Source organism: Lichenostomus cassidix, chromosome 2, assembly GCF_008360975.1.
Source record: "Lichenostomus cassidix isolate B80296 chromosome 2, HeHo_3.0, whole genome shotgun sequence".
Classification (NCBI taxonomy): domain Eukaryota; kingdom Metazoa; phylum Chordata; class Aves; order Passeriformes; family Meliphagidae; genus Lichenostomus; species Lichenostomus cassidix.
Genome location: NC_139482.1, coordinates 26,804,058 through 26,824,607, shown reverse-complemented (window position 1 = coordinate 26,824,607; position 20,550 = coordinate 26,804,058). Strand labels below are relative to the sequence as shown.

Here is a 20,550-nt window from a genome sequence, read left to right as displayed (position 1 = left end):
TCTACATGGCATCTTGAGGCAGGAACAGAGGGAACAAGTGCATTTCATTCCATAGCATAAGAGAGATCTTGCAGAGTCATGCTTGTGGTGAAGAAGAAAGTTTCCTCTACTTCATCTTTCCTACAGGAACAAGGGTTGGATTTACATTTTTGTAAGGTTTTTATGTGCTTCCCCTTCTTGAATAACTTGGTGCCTCTGCAGACACGAAGAGCTTTCTCAAGTAACACCATGACTTCAAAATTGGGTTATTTTTATTCCACTGCTTATCAGGCTACAATATGAAAAATGGTGACTTTAGGATTATCTACAGACGCTGAATAAAACCATCATTTTTGCATCTAGCCCCATTTTAAATATCACCCTTGAAACTACAAAGAGGCTGTTAAAACAAGCAACATTTTGCAGAAACAAACATCTAAAATTTTGCACAGCATGCACACATGCACACAAATTATATTCTGTGGGTGAATCCATTTTTAAATGCTGACTTACCGAAATTTTTTCCCAGAGCTAAATATATAAATAAAGACTGTCAGAAAATGAGAATAAAAATAAGCATCTAAAATGCATTAAAAATCTCAGTTCCTTTCCTCCTTTCCTCATATTCTCTTTCTTCATGCACTTAGCATCTTGTCTTCCATTTTGAGTATTATACCCCAGATTAAGAGATACATTAAAATGAATAAGGCTTTATTTTGACTAATTTTTTATACTTCTGTAATGGGTGTTTTCTAAAGGCCTGTCCTTATCCTTCTAAACCCTGGACATTTATTTTCATAATAACCATATGACTCTATGGGACCAATATTGGATTAACTGAGTTTACCAACAGTGAGTGGCCACGCACGAAGTCTACTGACAATGTGGGGGAAACTGGAGTCAAGGACAATCAAAGGATTGGAAAACATACAGGGAATGACTCTATCGTCAGTTGTACAGATTTAAGGCAACTTTCTCCACTGGCAATTCATTTTGGAATTTTAATTCTAAGTCTCTCCAAGATTAGAAGCCACTACTTGAATTGTTTTCTGCTTTCAGATAGAATTCTCAGGTTAGAATCCTAGATTTGAACTCAGAATCATGGAATTATGGAATTGTTTAAGTGGAAAAATCTCTAAGATCACCAAGCCCAACTACTACCCTACCAATGCCAAGTTCACCAGTAAATCATGTCCCTAAGTGCAAGATCTCCAAGTCTTTTAAATATCTCCAGGGATGGTGACTCAATTACTTCACTGAGGAGCCTGTTCCAATGTTGGACAACCCTTTCCTTTAATACATTTTTCCTAATATCCTATCTAAACCTCTCCTGGCACAACCTGAAGCCTCTTCTGGTCCTGTCACTTGTTACCTGGGAGCAGAGACCAACCCCCACCTCAGTGCAGCCTCTTTCAGGCAGTTGTAGGGAGTGTTAAGGTCCCCCCGAGCTTCCTTTTCTCCAGAATGAACATCCCCAACTCCTTCAGCTGCTCCTCACAAGACTTGTGCTTCAGACCCTTCCCAAGTCCACTGCCCTTCTCTGGACTCACTCCTGCACTTTTGTCTTTCTTGTAGTGAAAGACACAAAACTGGACACAGCACTCGAGGTGTGGCCTCACCAGCGCCAAGCACAGGGGGGACAATCACTGCCCTGGTCCTGCTGGCCACAGTGATCCTTCTACAAGCCACGATGCCATTGGCCCTCTTGACCACCTGGGCACCCTGCTGGCTCATGTTCAGTCGGCTGTAGAGCAGCACCCTGGGACTCTTTTCCACTTTCCTGCCTCTCTGCACCCAGCCTGTACCATTGCATTGGGTTGCTGTGACCACGAGCAGGACCCACATGGTGCCCTGCACCTTGATGCATCCAAACCAACACTGGTAGTTTCCCAACAAGCAAAGTGTAGCTATGCCTCTGTCCACTAATAGTCTGGAAAGATTTCTCCTGATAAAGATCACAAAAAAGCTTCATAAGAATGCAAGCACCTACCCACATACACACACAACTCTGTGTGAATTCCAGTGCTTGTGGTTCTTGATATTAAATCGGAGTCTAAATTTTGTGTAGCTAATCCCCTTACAAGCAGTAATTCATCCTAATTTGCAGAAAGAAGCAGGATTTTCATTAGTTACAAAATTAGCTCTTAATTTTAGTCCATCTCCTAAAAAACCCAAATATGACAAATGTACTCTTGTGGGGTAAACTCAGAATACAGCTGTAAAACGGGGAAAAAGTGCTCCTTTTGAATGGATAAATACAGAAAACATGGCTAATACATTAAGTCCAGAAACACTAATGAGTATTTTGAAGATTATTTTAATTTACTTTTTCCAGATCACCCAAATGACCATGCAATCTCAGTGTCATCCCTGGACCATTTATCTGCATGCTGACACTGAAGAGGGAGGTCATGGCCCAGGAATGTCTGTGAATATCCTCCACCCCCATGGATGTCACTCCATGGTCTGCCAGCGCAGCCCACTGACCCAGCTCACTTATGTGTGGGTCCAACAGGAGCAGCAGGCAGGCTGTGAACACAGACTGCCCTTTCAACAGCACTGCAGGCTTTGGCTGGTGGCCACTGAATTGCAGAGCATCTCTAGACACCATCTCAGCTATCCCCCTAGGTTAAAGCCTCCTTCAGGTGCCCTGAGAAGTCCTCTGCAAAGATCTTCCTTGGTAAGTACTGGCAGAATCTAAAGAGTTTTAGGCAAATAACTGCAGCCAGCTAAGTCATGCAGTAGGCATATCTCCACTGCTATTGTGCATATGCAGAATTATAGAACAATACAAAGCAGTCATTATGACAGGACACAAAAGTATCTTAATTGACAGGAGGTGTGTGATAATTTCCTGAGATGATTCCAACCAATTTGAAGAATTTTACCAGACTAAAACACACTGGGACTTGGTAATGGAAAACCAACTTCCCAAAGACACCACTCCTCATCACAGTCTAAGTGTCTCAGAATTGAACTATATTTTCAGGAACACTTTCAGTTTCTAAATAAAACAAAGACCATGGCTACAGCACAGAGCATGTAGTTCTGGGTATTCCACGTCATCTAGAGGTTTTGAGAGACTAAGATAGCTAAGTAGCTACTCTTGAAAATAAAAAATTAATTATAGGATAACTGTTCACTTAAGAAGGATTTAGCAGGTCAACAAGGGCTATTAAAGATAATAGTGTGTGTTAACCTACTTGATAGTCTTCAGAAAAGACATGCTTGAAGTTAGCATAAATTTAGCTTTAAATTGCTGGTAATTCAGGTAGATTAATGGATATATGGCTATCACAAAAATTTACACTAATAGCAAAAAGAGCTATTCTAACAAAAATCACTGATCCTACTGTGCTGAAATATTTAGACAATATGAACTCTTCAGTGTCTAAACATTCCATTTGACAGTGAGAGATATGTAAAGAAACAATACTTTAGAGAAGCAGCATTGGGACACTACTGGGATTGCACTGCAGTTTAGAGATAACCCTGAGCAACTGGGAAGGGAAAATCTATATAACCTACGTTATTAATGACTGCTCACTGACCTCTGCTTATCTTCACTACCTCAAGGATGACATTGAAATCTTTAACTCTGTTCAAGTTTCATTATCTCAAATCTAGCCTATAATAACTTAAGAGGGTTCTGATGATATTTTCAACCTGTCATATTAAAATAGAAAATTTCTGATATTATGCATCACCTACAAAAAGGATCACTGCTTTGTTCATGTAGTGCAGTGTGAGCCCTAATATTTACACTGCATGCAATGACCAGAGAATGTACTAGCTTAATTTTTCATTTAAATGTAACAGGTAAGAGAGAAGACAACAAACCCCTCAGGAAAGAAACTAAAGAATAGAACATTAAGAGTGTGCACATTGAAGAAAGAAACTACATTTACTTTCCTCCAGGAAAGAACTTTCATTGTATATCACATGTGCCACACAGCAAATGACAACAGTAGCTTACATGACATTGCACCATGGCACATCATGGATATCTAAAAGCAATACAGTCAAAGCTGACCAGGCAGTGCACACAGGTACTGACTGAAGCTCACTGACATCAGTACAGCTATCAAAATCCTCAGCAGCTGAGAAACAGCCTTAAACTAGAACTTCTTGCTATATTCCCACCTAAAGCTCACTTAATTCTAATTTCCCAATCAATTTTCCACTCTCTTTCTCTAACAAAAAAAATTATTTAAAGCACATCATTGAAGCTGAAAACAAAGCTGTTATTTCCTCTTAGAATATAACAAGTTGTTTAATGCTTCATAACATTTTAAAGGGGACAAAAGTAACAACATGCTCATTTCAAATTGAATTTACAAAAAAATTAAATATTTTTTTGTAGGCAAGGTGTTAAAGAAAAACAATGTCTTATTAAATGTACAGTAGCTGTAATTTAATGGCTTCATCCTACCCTAACCATTTTTAAAATTGCTTCAGATTTTTTTCCAAATAAAAATCAAGTATCATTCAAGGAAATATTTTTTCTCTTTGAAGGAATGCATTTCCAATTTATCTGTCTTAAGAATATGAACACAAATTTGTACACAAGTGATCCTAAATGCCACTGCCTTCCTGTTTTCAATGCTGCTATTTTTCCAGAGAACATATCCACAGATCAACAACCCATTCATGTGATCTGGAAATGCCAAAGAGTAATACCTCAGGGAATATACTGCTATCACTTGAGTTAAAATACTAATTTTTACAACAAAAAGAAAGCAGAAATCCTAAAATCTTTGAGAATGCCATCCAGAAAATGTATAGACCTGGCAAATTTAAAAAAAAAGTAATAGAGAACTAATAATTGTTCACAGAAAATAACTCCAAACTAAAGCCACAGTAAAATCAATGAATCTCACAGATTAATAAACTGCTCATTTGGCAGCATTCATTGTAGCACATTTTTGCATGTTTGGCCATTTTTTCCTTATTGTTTATTAATTGCAGCTACTTGGAATTGATGATCTCCAGGGTACTTATCAGTGCTTATCAAGACTGATGAATGCATCCCAGATGTTGGTGTCATGTGGAGGGTCTATCCACGCTCAGGATCTGCGCTGAAACCCTGAGTGTTTTCCTGCAGTGAACTTGCAGGCACTCCTAACAACAGAAATGCAGCTGACAGAGTGCATTCCAGGAGTGTCTCTCTTCTCCCCTCTATCCCTGCAGGAGAAAGACATTCCTATGCTGATGTGTGGGAAGGTACACATGATGGGGCATTGCTTGCTGCCCTGTTGGGCCTTTCCATCCTTTCCTCTACCCCAAAGAAGAATGTGGTATCAGATCATATATAACACTTCACAAACTTTGATGGTGTGCTGCTTTACTCTATAGTACATGTGCAGACAGGATTTCTGAATTCAATTATTTGGGTATTGGGGGAAAAAACCCCACAACAGTTATTTTCTAAATTTTTAAAATGCTTTTAAAATTTCTTTTAGAAATATGGGTGAATGTCAGGCAATAAAGGAGAAAACTGCAGGGATTTTAATTGTCTCTGCTTTGGTTATTACACAATAAATGTTTTCGTCATCCATTTTTAAAGTATCTTTGTGAAATCCTTTAAAATATGATTTCAAACCAATGAATGCCATCTTCTATTTGCCTTTAATTTCCTCTCAATAGTAAGTTCATCAGAGTGTAACAATTAACTAACTTAATTAAGCTAACTTAATTATGTTCTTTCATAGGTCAATATGTAGAGCTACTCAGATTAATAGCAGAGCTTGTAAAGTTAATCTTCTTGTATAATGCAAATGATGCCCAGTCATGTATTAAATACCTTCCTGAGTAACAGATGATATAGGACTGAATGTACTTTAAAGAAGGGCAGAGACTGTGAAAAGGTTAAATAAAGAAAAATGTCTTGGATTCGTGGAAATTTTGAACAGACCTAATTCATTTTTTAAATTAATAACGTTCTTCTAAGAGGAACCCTCATTTCATAAGACCGTTTACAGCTTAAATATACATAAATAAATTTTGACTTCAAAAGCAGAACTGCATGACAGCATTTTCCAGCCATCTTGCGACCTTTATGTTTAGTTATTAAGAAGATTACATAAAACAGTCATGTGAAGAGACTAGAGAAAAAATATGAATTCCTAACTCCAGAGCATTTACATGCTGAACTGCATTTCCCAGTTTATTTTACAGAGGAACCACTTCAGTAGTCAAAGGTATTATGTTCCTTTTCTCATTTCATTAGTAATTCACTTTTAGCACAGTTAGACTCTAAGGCTCTTTAGCATGTGGCTTACCACTTTGGTTCTGAAATATTAATGAGAACTACAGTAATAATAATAATAATAATAATTACTTGTAGAAGCATGAAAAGTAAAACCAAACAAATCTCTTGAGTGCCAAATGGTCTGAAATAGGTGACTCAACTCCCTTGTTTTGATAAATGAATCTGATGTCTGGAAGACATACACTGACAAGAAGAGTTGGATTATGGGCTAAATCACCCATAAGTAATTCCACAATGAACCAAATATCAGCCTTTTCTACAATGAATCTGACTTAGGTCCAGAAAATATTTGAAATGCATTGCAATTCCAGATCTGTGATTTGCTGCAACTCTTCTGTTGTCACTCAGAGAAAACAAAGAGCAGGAGTGCAATAAACTTTATGTAACAAATGCCTTAGAGAATATTTCTTGTAAAGGAGTGTAAAGGAACAGATCCCAGAAGTAAGAAAACCAGCACTGCTAAGCTTTAAAACAGAAAAAAGTACTAACATATGGATTGGAGGGATCCATCCTATGTGTACCAGGATGTGGATGACGCAGATGATCCATTTTTTTTTCTTCTCTTTGTTAAAGTATGCCATTTAGTGTTTGTGGTAGGGGTTTTTTTGTGGTGCTTTGTCTGTTTGCAGATGTCAGTGTAGCAGCAGGTTCAGAGTACAAATTAACCTCTGTTCCAAAATCACATTCCAATATCACTACTGCTATAAAGGGGAATTACTTAGCCATGATACAAAATAACTATTAAGTTATCAGTTATGATTTTTCATCAGAAAACAGACTGCTAGGTCCATACAGCATGGACCTTTCCAATTATTTTTTTGAGTGGGAAAGCTCCTCAGAAGTTAAACTAAAAAAATTAGCGTTCAAGACTAAATATGAGTCCAGCTCACCCTACGTCAGTAACTGTATTTTTCTTTTAATAAGCAATAGGTCAGAAAGAACGCATTTATAGCAACAACTGTCTGACACAAGTTTTCTATTAAACGCATTCAAGCCAGCAGCAACACATAATAGAGGGGATATATTTTATGCCTGTGAAATTTAGCAAAGAATGCACAGCCTTTTCACAAGTGCAAGCATAAAAGCTGTGCATTTATATCTACAGATAAATACAAATATGTATTTTATCTAATATATTCTTATTTTCTTGAAGAGTGAAAATCATCTTTCTACTTCTAGACAATGCTTATTCTTCACGATGATTATCTTCTCAAATGAATTATGTCAGTGATGGAAATTCAGTTATTTAATAGTCTAATAACAGCAGATGGAAAAAATTATCACATGAGCATTATTACAAACTTTGCCATGGAATTACTTTAAATTCAGTAATTTCAGAACGTGTTACATCATACTTTGTCTAAAAAGCAAACACCTCAGTGTAATAAAATAGCATAAGGATGGATAGGATGCTCTGGTGATAAAATTTTTAGCTCTGGGTTTTAAAAAAAAAATTCCTTTTGTACTAACTTGAAATACCGAAGGGCCTTGTTGGGAAAGGTTTTATCCCAAGATCAAGGAAGGAGGATAAATCAAGAAACAAAAGACAGTATCAGCTGCTAATTGTTTTAATAGAAATTAAGCCACATTCCCTTTGCTCGTACAGGAAATAATGCCATTAAATCTGAATTCTATAATCCTTTTAGGATGCTTGTACCATACTTACAACTAACAGCAGATGACTTAAGTGTGGGACACGTCTTTTTCTATCAAACAAATCACTACACCTTAGCTGCACATTACTAATGGAAAACCGTCTGTGCTCTATCCAGATAAACTGCAAGCACTGAATCTCTAATAGTTCAGAAAAAGGTTAGTGGGTACCTATCTTAATCCTTCCTTAGCTGAGAACCACAGCACTTTGCACAGCTTCTGTAGTTTTAACACAAACCCCCAAAAAAGCACCACAGACACATAAGCTATCCATGTTTATATGCTACTGACACATCATTCATATTTTACCCTGAAGTGCTCCATACTTTATATGTGCTTTTTTTGTATGGGGAAGTAGTAGTTTGTTGGTTGTTGAATCCATTTTTCTATCCAAGAGTAAGGATAGCACAGCCTTTCCTCTGTATCTGCACTGTTCTGGCAATGCAGACACTCAGATCAGCTGTGTTAGCCTCTAGGCTTACACTATTAAAACATGATTAATTAATTTGCCACAGGATTGGCAAAGGAAATTAATGCACATAACTCATGTACTTCTATTTTACTTCTAATTAAACAAGAGAATATGCCTCTTATGAGACTCACATTTAAGGGAACTGCCAAAACTAGTATTTTCTTACTTAGATAACAAACCACTGACACCACCATTCCCCATGGATTAAATTGCTGCTTATGAGAAATGGTATCAAGAAAAAGCCCACCCATCTTGCTCTTCAAACAGATAAAAAAGGGAAAGTAAAACTACTTGAACAACAAACTTTCACTTTCTTCAACATCTCTGTATACCATCAAAAAACCTACTTAACGTACCAAATATGCTGCAACTGCCAGATGCACAGTGAAGCTGACCACAGAAAACAGAGTATGGGTCATGATAGCTGATTCACCAGCCTTTCAACTTTACTGAACAATTGCAGTATTATTCAAGCAAGTGTATTTGTACATTTAAAACATTTTAAAAGCTCTGCATCTTAAATGATAATGGCATCCAGAAAATTTCCTTTCATCCATTCATGGTAAAAAGAAAAAAGGGCATACTAACAGTGATGTGGTTCTGAATTTTGAAAGGCTTATGGGAACAAAAATCCTATCTTAAGTATTATTATTGGAGGAAAACTGACAAAACTATATAAACTGCTTGGAAGGCCTAATGAAATTACACTAAAATTAGGATGACACACATCCATCCCCTTCCAAATGCATTGAATTCTTCTTTCAATGCCACTTTTAAATTCCAATTCTTAAAAAACCCAAGAAATAGATACAATATTAACTTATTAATCACAGAGGGAACATCATTATTTTAGGATGGACACTAATTAAAATTATTCAACCATCCAAATCTATACAACTTAAATTTTATTAAGGTTTGCACAGCTTTTGGTAACAGACAATAAAGTATCTTTCTAACTTTAAAGGCAGTTTAGTTCAGTTACTTATAACCCAAAAGGTTTCTGCATCTGAAATACACTGATGAACACAAACACTTTCCTGAATCACTAACAGGTGATTCAGGGCATCTGAAATTCACAGAAATTTCACAGTTGTCTAGGTCTAAACACTCAACATGCTAATAATTTCTGCAGTGGCTTTTGTCCTATATGTCATAGCTGGACACTGTCCTGATGCCACACAGAATTAAATCTAGCTTTAGAGCATCAAAAGAGACTGGGAAGAAGGGCAGTAGTAAGAGCAGTGGATGCCATCCTGCCCTCCTGTTGAATAGAACTCAATACTAGACCATCATTTCTATTAGGAGGAATGACTAGACAAGCAAAACAAAGCCTCATCTGAGCAATCAAATTATATCCCACAAACATCATCCCACTGATGACACAAGTAACTGAGTGTTAGATTCAGACTGTCCTACCTAAGAGGAAAACAAATTGTAAGCAGGAAAAAAACATGCATCATTTAAAATAATGTGGTAGCTCATAGGATTTTCTGTACTTTCTCCTACTAGAAGTTGTGTGTCCTCACATTTGCAAGCCCAAGATTCTTTATGAACAACACTTTCCACAATTTTCTCCATTTTTCTCCACCCTCCTGAAACCCTTTGCTGTTAGCCACCTCGCCTTCTTTAATCTTTCCTCATATTTCTCTTTTTCATGGCTGCATTTGAGCTTTTCTTTAACAACTCTGTTCTCACCAATACTGATGATTTGAATTCAGATGAGACTTAAATTACACAATGCACCAGTCAGTAGTAGATTCCAAAAATTAACTCATTAAGCAGATACTGAAAGATGTACCAGAAGACTTCAAACAAAATTAAAAATAAAAAAGGCACTAGTTGAAGTCAAGCTCTGCAAACACTTTTTTTGGACCTGTTTTTTAGGTGTAATTCACAAACGTCTGTTTACCATGCTCACTTACCCATGAGTAACTTAGATGGGTTGTTTCATGGTGGCCTCTGAATTTGGAAATTCAGCATACTGGTGCTCCCCTCTCAAGGCTCCCTGCAAATCCAACCACAAAACTCTTTCTGACTCACCTCTCTCTCCTTTGTACAACTGCAGTAAATATGACTGGAGAAAGTCTCATTCCCTTATAAAACACATGACCTCACATTCAGTAAAACAGTTTCCACATAAACTATTACTGAACTATTTAGTAAAATTGCAAAGATGTATTTCCATCTTTTGATTCTCTGAAGTTTCCTCTCCCCCACAGCTGAGCAGCTTTTATTCCATAAATGCCAAAACTGTATACCCATCTTCCCCTTAGTCACCTTTTACTAACTAATCATGTTTTGTTCCTCTTTCTGCAGCACTTTTTCTCTCTTTTATTTTTAAACACCATCTGTGCTCTCAATTTTAATTTTGCCAGGGGAGTGAGGTAAGTTGACAAATCTGAGAATAAAGAGGCAGACCCAATGTCCCTCCATAGACTAGAGGTCCTTTTGCTTCTCAAGACTACTTATAGAACTATTACTAAAAGCTTGTATTTCTCTATCCCCAGGACTGCTTAGATGTGATAACCTGACTTTCTATCCTGGAATATGCAGTGATAGCCTCAAAGAATAAGCGAATCTACTTGGTCTTAATCTAGGAGATACTCTTAAGAATTCTCCTGGCCCTGTATTCTGGACTTCCTTCTTCTTCAGACAAAGTGACAAGACTACCAAAAGAAATTAAGATATTTATCTAAAGGCTGCATAAAACTAATAAATGGCATTGTATTTCCTATGACTAGAATTGGATGCTCTCCTTTGGTGTCAAGATGACAGTCCAATGAAATCTCAGAAAAAAGGCAGGAAAGACTAGTCTTTATATTACCTGGTACTTGAAATATTTCTAATAATAATAAAAACGAAATTGTTTGAGTAAGCCAAGATTAAGTGTTAAGGCTACTACAAAGGAAGGAGTTACTTTTCACAGGAAAGGTTAATTCAAGGACAACGACAGTTATCTGGGAAGATGATTGCCACCATGAAATGAAGTTATCAGTCTGAATTCTACAGACAACCTCTCCTCCAGCTATAGTGTCCTGTGACAAGGATGCATAGCAGGCAAAGAAAACACCTTAAGTCATTGGCTAGCCCATGGAACTACCTTACGTGCACCTTTGCTTGTAACACCAGGAAGTATGAACTTACGATCATACTACATCACTTTATTGAAAACAAGAGAACAAAGAAAGGCACAATACCAGCAAGGGTTTTCCTTTGCACAACCCTGAAGTTAGACATATTTAAATCTTTTGGAGGATGATAAAAGGTTTGCATCTACCTATATACCTATGTAAAGATTCTATTTCTGACTCTTTAGTGTAATAAAGTTTAATTAGCCAGAATCTAGCAGGACTCCTGTTACTGTCATGGCATGAAAGACAAAAACAGGAAAAAAAATTCCTAATCACTGATAATAAGAAACAGTATTGAAAAGGCATAGTATTATGGGATATAGTTGTAGGTATCATTAATCAAGGTCCTGAGTTTTACCTTCGTATTGCATGCTCTTTATATGGGAGGATAAGACTGAGCTCTAGCTAGGCATGGAAAACAGAGGCAAATGTGTATCCCCCAACAGTTAATCTTGGAAAAGAATAGACACAGAATGTCCTACCTCTTCTGGACGTTTCTGTGCCACCGATACCAGCTCTTCAGAGCTACTTCTTGAGGTAGAGGGTACCACTGGGGCCTCTGAGACCACCTCATTTGACGGCTCGGAGTCCTGGGGGCAACAGAGACAAACAGACCCCTCAGCAGCGTGTTGATGTGGCACGCCAAGAAAACAACTTTTGAGAGGAACTGTGCTTTAAGCACAGAGAGAGAAATAAAAAATACTTGAGGTCTGAAACTCTCCTCTTTTTGCTCTGGGTAACTTCTTTTGCCCGAGTCAAAAACATCTGTCATACATTTTCTCTTAAACTAATATTTTCTTCAAGAGAGCATTTTAAGAATTATTAAGTAGTTATAGCATTTCAGAATTGCAAAGTTCTGAAAAAGCATAGCTTTTTGCCAATACCTACCCCTGCTCCTGAACCGCAAGGAAGGGAATATTATATTTCACCCACTTATGACACATGGATGTTTCTGCAAAACAGCTGGAGTCATGCTAGAACAACCCCTGTGGCTAGCACAGGCTTTTCCCATGAGAATTCTTCTTGTGTTTTATAAATAAAGATAAAGTTTGGATGTTATTGGAACAGTGTCTCAGAACTTGGACAGTGCAGGCCTGGCCAATCAGGCCTGGGGGAAGGCTTCTGACCGACCAATCTGGGTGACTTTTGAAAACTCTATATATATGATGAAATCAAAACAATAAAGGTCATTCCTTCTTGCCACTGAGAACTGGTGCTTTCTTTACTCTGCTAGCTGCTCAACAGCGACAAACCCCCAACAAATGTATTTTACCAATCACTGCCCATCAATTTAGCACACAACCTGGTAAAGAAGTTAGTAGAGTTTGATGCCTGTTAGCAAATTTAACACTACAGTGAAACCAAAAAAAATTCTTAAGTAATTTACATTCTATTTTTCAAATTGCCTTGATTGTACCACACAACATGACTGGATCATTCAAAATAAAAACCACTTTAATACCTTCACTGCTTCACATGGAGGTTTTAATAACTGCATAGATTGAGACATTTTAATGCAGAAAAAAAAATCCACTAGTTGGTACAATCTCTACTGCGCTTTTTGTAATGTTCATTACAGAAGATATTTTAGATGTCACCACTTAGCAAGCAGAATATGTGCTTTTGATATATCACTTTCTTTCTACATTCATTAATTGCAAGGAAATCAAGATTATACTTTTGGAAACTGCAAGCTGCAAAGCTCATTATAAAGTTTTCAAACATAACCTCTAAAGAATAGATTAAAATTTCATAATGATAATATTCTGCAATTGCAGTTTAGCCCAAAGTATGGGAAGGGAAGAAGTGAGCATTGGTTCAGCAACCATTACTGAATCACAGAGAGAATCACAGGTAAAATCAGATACTGTAAAAGAATTAACACATGGAAAGGGTTCCCAAAGTGGAGAAAAATACCTTCTGAGCTTTAATACTTCAAATAAAGCTTTTTCACACCCTTCTTGTTGCATCACTTCTCTGTGACTTAGAAAAAGGCTATTCTGGCCCATTCTATGGCTTACCACCTTAAATTTAAGGTTTGGTATGAGGAAGACATTTTAGGAAAAAAACAGCTTTCAGAAAAGAATAGCTTTTAGTGAAGACTGAAGAATATCATTAATTAAAATGTTAACAGTGAAGTTCAACTGCCATTGCATTGAACTGTTTTATAGGCATAATGCTGGATCTGTGGAACAAAAGGAACATTGAGATATCTTGGAAGAGTATCAGCCAAACACAGTGAGCTGCAAGGAGAAATACCACTAGCATTCTGATAATAGAAGTTTGATTTTCCCCATGCTATATATGCCATAAAAAGGAACTTCGCATCACGTTCATCCTCACAGCTCACTGGTTTCCCTGGACTTCTACAGGCAAGCATCCTCTCTCTCAAAGGCCACCTCAGTTTGGTCCCAGGGAACTATGACAGTATTTCTTCTTGTTGACCGAACTAGCCATGAGCTAACTCTGAGTATAGAACATTACTGTTTTCTCCTTGAGAAAGTTAAATCAATGCCACACAATTTATCAGCTCGATATGCTTCCAGAAACTCTTCTGCGCTTCTTACAAAAACAAAAGTAGCAAACACATCTGCTGGAAGAAAATTATATACTTGTCTGAGTCCCTTGGTCCAGTGATTTCTCTCCTTGAATTCTGCTTGTATTTTGTGCCTGAACAAGCTTTGTTATGCTGTTATTACCTGTGGCCAGACAATGGTGGCAACCATTTTCTGTTACTTGCTTTTTTAAAGTAATAAACAGTGTTTTTCAAAAATTATCTAAGCAACTGCAATTTGGTAAATTTACATTTCTGTTACATTCCTTTGTCTCAACAGGACCATGGATTCTTTTTCACATCAAGTCTTGAGCATCTTCTCCTCCAGCAGCTTGGCCATCCTTCTCAATAGCTCTCTTAACAACCAGCTGGCTAATTCAATACTTCCATTTTTAGAGAGATGGATGGAACCCAAATTTATTATTCAGAAACCAATCCAAGAAAATATGCCTCCCTTTTCAATTGCACTGCTTTTATTATCTTTTCACATTGTTCAGCTGGTCAGAGCATGGTGCAAACTACGTCAAGGTCATGGGTTCAATCCCACTATGGGCCATTCACTTAAAGAGTTGGACTTGGTGATCCTTTCAGGTCCCTTCCAATCCAGACTATTCTGTGATCTAAAGATGTAAGGCAGGCAATCTATCTCGTTCTGAACTAGTTTGGCAACATGTGAAATACAGCTTTCAGAAACTGACATATTCAGTAAGTGGAATGAGATCCTTACATGGAAGGTACCACAATAAAAATGCTGCAAGGTGCAAATGAGAACTTTCATGGAGATGCTTCTAGGTGTGGTATGAGTATGTGGCCAAGTGAGCAACAGTTCTGGTTAGAAATCCTGGTACTTTTACTTGTACTCTGGCAAGTAAAACAACCTGAAAATATATTAGTATTGTTAATTCTTGTAAAGGAAAGGCAAAAATTTTATACCTGAATCAGTATTTTTACCAAAGGGTTAAAAGGAAATATATACTTAAAAAATAATTAAAATTAGTTTAGTGTCCCAAAGTCACTTCATTATTTTTTCAAGGTCCTGCATGATGAGAACAATGACAATGCCACTTCTCATGGATCTGCAAGCCTCAGCTGTAGCAGTGATGGACGTGTGGTTTATGGACACATAATTAACACAAGTAATATTTTGGTGCTTGTCTTTTCTGTTGCTTTCATTAAATTACTATTTTCCCATTTCATTAAATTATTATCAGATTTTCTAGAATACATAGGAAAAATCACAAATCTGCATTTTCAAGTCAGACTGATCAACACACAGCTTTAGTATTAGTAGTACTTAGTTGTATTAATTAATAACTTATGGGGGAAACCCCCTAAATGGTACTTCCAGCTTCCTTAAAATGTGTAAATACTTTGTGAAAATATAAGTGCATTATAAACAAATAAATTCCAAATGCTCACTGATTAATTTTTGCCTGAAAAATGGAGGTTTTGATCAAAGCTCCTCAGAACATGATCCTTCTTGGACTGACAAAACCTTGAAGAGGAATCATGAAATGTGCAGACATTCTGCTGTGTTTATGCAAGAAAGATAGCCCTGCTTTTAACTGTGGCTCTTTTCCTGTGACCTAAATGTTCATGCAGTTTAAGATACCACAACTGCATTGGCTTGATCAATCTCTTTTCAGCAAAACAGTATTTTAACTATATGTTGACACAAATACATTAAAAAAATCAGTTATTCTAGTCCTGGAATGGAATCTGCTTGCTAGTCTTGGCATTATTCAGTTATCTTCTTTCCTCCATTCCACTTGGTATATTTGCTCTTTAAATCTACTGTACAGGAGTACACATTGTGCTTTTAGTTTTGTCCTTTTCTTTGCAGAAGTATCTCTGACACAGTATGCTGAAAAATCAATAGTGCATACAGAACAGATGTGGATTTCATTTGCAAGCCACATGAAAGTGATAGATTTCAAAGGGAGATGTTTATGTTTTATGCTATGCTGATGTTGTGTCTTAATTTAAGAATTTCACTGTTCTCACATTTTGATTTTCAGAAACCAGACCTGAAATTCAAGATTGAGACACATGCATGGGTATACATTGTATATGTAAATAGGATACAGATATGTATATACAGATACATGTATACAGACCTGTAGTCACAGGCAATGCACACAGTGAACATCACAGCAGCAAAATACTGTATTTACCAGTCCATGTTACTGTCAGCACAGACACTGACTCCACAAAATAAAAACCAAACAGCTTCTTATTTTGAAGAAAATGGAGAACTGACATGTATTTTTAAACTATGTATAAAATGCTTTCCTAGAAAGCACAAGAATTTCCATTTGAAACAGGATGATGGAAAAATAGTGTCTTACAATGGTGTTCATACCAACCTAACAGCCATTACTTATTCTGCCATTCCTTCTTTAAAAGAAAACTAAAAAAGGATTGAAACAAATCCTTCATAGATGATTTCAAGCTGACAGGTTTGAATATATTATGTTAACTCTGCATCGTTTTTCATATATCATCCTTTACCTTGGTCCAGTTGAAAATTACACAAGTCATAAATTAGCTTTAAACAAGTTTTGAATCAGCCTGGAACTAGTTTTCAAATTAAAGAGCCGTCAGTATATTACACCGTACTGTCATTTTATTACCCCAATCAATTCTGTGTGGCCTGAGGTAGAAGGAAAATGGATGCTGTCTTCATTTGCAAAGGGTTTATCTCTCACACCAGGCTCTGAAAACATGACTGCAGTAATGAATTGGAAGCCAAAGTTACTAACAAAGACTTCTAACAGTAACAAAGTAGAAATATTTGTCCCCCTTTAGACTTACAAAATGGAGGGGGGGGGGAGGAGAGAAAAGCCTTTCTGAAACATGAAGACAGCTTCTTACAGCTGAAGCACTATGGGATGAAATTAGCACATTTTTATTGAAGTGCTAAAGTGCTTGTAGCCTCCCAGAGTGTCATTTCCAGCGCTGCACAGAAAAAGCCTTCCTGGGTCAGACACACGGTGCCTCTCCAGCCCAGACCATGGAACATCCTTCCAGGAGCTGAGCAATCACTCCTACTCTTCTTATTCCTCTCTTACACCCCAGGGGCATACTTTGAAAGTATTCACAACATAGCCAGAATTTTGGAAAATCTGCTGCAAACTAGGTATCTGTAGCTCTCCACAGTTCACAGGTGGCCAAAGTAAAATTTCAGGGAGAAATGCAGAGTTTATCTCCATCTCCTCACATGTGAGATCAATCACTTTGCTGTTCCTCAGATTTTACTCTCTGTTCGTTAATGAAGCGAGAATATGGGCTTTAAACTTTTAAGTCAAGCTCCACAGTTGTAAAATTTCCCTCCCTCTTTCTATTATGCCTTTTTCATTCTCTCCATGCTGATTTTATTCAACATCTGACAATCTCCTCTCTTCTTCTGCCCTCTCCAAAGACAGGAAATTACAAATGCAACCTCTAACATCCATGTGCTAACCTCCTGTGCTGCCAGTCACAGAGACAACACTGTTGTTATGTCCTTGGCTATTTTTTCTCTCTCTTGAGAAGGGGACGATGACTTCTGTGTTTATACGTTGTTAACACAACAAGGTCTCTTTCTCAGCTCACTCCCAAACCACCTCAGTTCAAGTAATAAACCTTAAGCTATCTCTAAAACCTCTGCCTTCTTTCAGAGACAGAAACAGAACAAAAACCTTTTATAATTCTCTGTTTTCCAAATATAGAAGCTTAATTACATTCTTTAGCCTCACACTAGTTTTGCTTTTTTTCTTCAAACACCCTGTGCAGTATGAAGGAACTAATAAAGCTACAAGTTTCCAACAAATATCCCCCTACTCCAATTTTTTATCCCTTTATCTTCCAATAAACTACAGCACTGACAAAGTATGCTTGTATCTTTGAAATCCACCTAGATTTCCAAGTGCAAAGGGTGAATTCCCACCTTTACTGTTGTTTTAAAACACGCATGCTATTATTGTTAGTATTTTACTAAGAATGTTTGAATAAAGTATGAAAAGAAACAGGGTCATCTGTTTTCTCTGAATGCCTTCTTCAAACAGAAAAAAAAATCATTTACATATATTTAAAGCTAGAGAGAGCACTCTCAAAATGTTTTTCATATCTATTCTTCTAACTTTATCACATGCAAATAGAAACAGCAAACAGAAGAACATTTTACTGTTTGAAGGTATTATCATTCACTGACCTCTGGAATCTGAATTAGTTTCTCCTTTCTAATTCACATATTTTCTACATTTCCATTACTCAGTATACTAATCCTACCTCTCTTGGGACTGAATTCTCCACTTTCCCAATCAAAGTCTCCTGGATTATTGTATTTCCCTTTAACTTTCTCACCATTCACTATTTCCCAACATTCAAAAGCTATTCTTTTAGTTACCCTTTCAATAGCTGCCTTTTCTGACCCCAGAATTCTTTGAACTGTATTAAAAATCATTTCTTAAAATTCTGTAATTAATAAAACCACATTAGAATACAAAAAAGGGAATTAAACTTCTTACCATAGCCATTCAACACACTAAACTCATCCTGCATATATAAAATAAGGAATACAACTTTTCTGTTACTGTCATGGATTAAAGCTACTGATCACAGACATAGTACAGTTTAAACTACTGGCAAAAATTTCTGTATGATCATGTATATCATCAGCAGCAATTTTTAGAATTTCTTCACTAAAGCGGCTACCCCAATATGTCTTTTTTTTTTTTTTGTGTTAAATGTAGTATGTCTTGCATAATTTGGTAATTATCTGGAGCACCAGAGCAACAGATTTTATATGAATATCCTTTAGGAGGATATTAATATACTGGCAAGGCTGTGGTACTATGCCATTATCAGTGCATGTAGAAGTAATTCAGTACTTTCGCCCTCTTTTTTTTTTGTCCACATCGCTTCCTTCCTATATATTGTTGTGCTTTTTTTTCATATTATGAATTAGTTGCACACAGATAGTATAGCCTAAAAAGTTATTTTTGTCCTAATTTTATACTTTATGGAGTTTATAAAAGTTATTTAGTTCAGAAAGCTTTTTATGACAATACACACATAATTTATTACAGCTGGATCAGTGTATTTCATTTTCCCTGTGCCTGTTTGGTACAGCTCTGATCTCTCCAATCCTTTTTTCCACCATCTGAAAAAAAACCCAAAAAAACCACAAACCCAAACCTCAGGAGCTGCCAAACAAATTATCAGGCACAGCAGAACCATCTACAGCCACAGTAAGTGTGGACTCTGATGTTCTGGCTGTTGTTTCTCACCCAGGTGATGCGCAGCTCACACTGTGAATACTCAGGGTACATGTTTACTGTGGAGCTCTATGTATGTCACATAATATTGCAAATATTGACTTCAACACACTTACAAAATGACACAGAACATTGAAAAAAAGATTTCCTGAACAACAGATGTACAAAGTCATCTGATATTACTCCTGGAGGGCAGTGCTGCAGCTACAATTGCTCCATTAGTAAGACTACACTTGGGGTTGCAGTGGTCTCCTTCCTTCAGCAATGTTTTATTTCTTCAGAAATGATCAGGGGCAGATCATAGCAATCCATTCATACAGTCTCTGTAGAAGAAAGTTTTAACCAGCTGTATTTCTTTTCAAGCCATGTTTAAAACACTCCAAACTTTTCATGCTTTTGTATTGTTGAGGCAGTGACAACTTAGGAGTAAAGTACAGCAGCAAACTTACTTTCATCTCTTAGGGTCAAGCTGCACATTTGCACTATTTATGGTCAAAACAGTTTGCTTTAGTCCACTTCAGCAGCTTGGGAGAAAGCATACACAAAATTTGTTCACAATATTTGGTTAATTTTTAAGTTGAATGAGAAGATTGAACACTTGAGAAGATCTCTGCTCCAAAAAGCAGCTGCTTTATTCTAACAAAAATAGAATGTAGCTCAGAAAAGGCTTTCTTTCAAGCACACAATCTTCAGATATTATGCATCAGCATGCAGAGCGTGTCTGTCAGATGTTGGAACAAAGCTTTAAATCGTACCAACTAACTTAATTCTCAAGACAGGGTCAGCACATTCATAGGGTTGTGGTGGTCTTTTTCATCTTTGAGAAGTCCTTTAAGTAATATTTATTTAGCTCCTTACATCTTCATCAGCACTGATTCTTGTTTTTCAACTCCTTGAACTCCAGATTTTTCCAACATAATGCAAAATAGAGTGATATTAAAATGTGTGATCACCAAAAGCATCACAGAATCGTCAAAGGCTACTTTTTAAATCAAGACTGGTTTTCATCTCTCCCCACTTCCAGAATTTTCTTCCAGTGACAAGATGAAAGAAAGAAAGAAAGGGATTGCTCAGTACATAATTTTTTGCAGTCTTAAGTTTATAACACAAGTTTTATAGCTGTCTAAATTATCCTTACATGGCACCCACCTGTTGTTCCAGAGGCTTTCTATAAGGACTCTACCCTACTCTGGGGGAAGGCTCCCAGTGTGTCCTCCAAATCCTCATTTCCA

General features: G+C 36.9%; 1 protein-coding gene across 1 annotated transcript in view; it reads right to left on the bottom strand.

The window, feature by feature from the left end:
- PHF14 (PHD finger protein 14) overlaps window positions 1-20,550 on the bottom strand; it is a 180,964-nt gene that overhangs the window by 21,635 nt on the left and 138,779 nt on the right. The window contains exon 20 of the mRNA XM_085049823.1: window positions 11,989-12,096. Within this exon, the coding sequence (XP_084905949.1) occupies window positions 11,989-12,096 (108 nt within the window). The remainder of the gene's footprint in view (window positions 1-11,988; window positions 12,097-20,550) is intronic.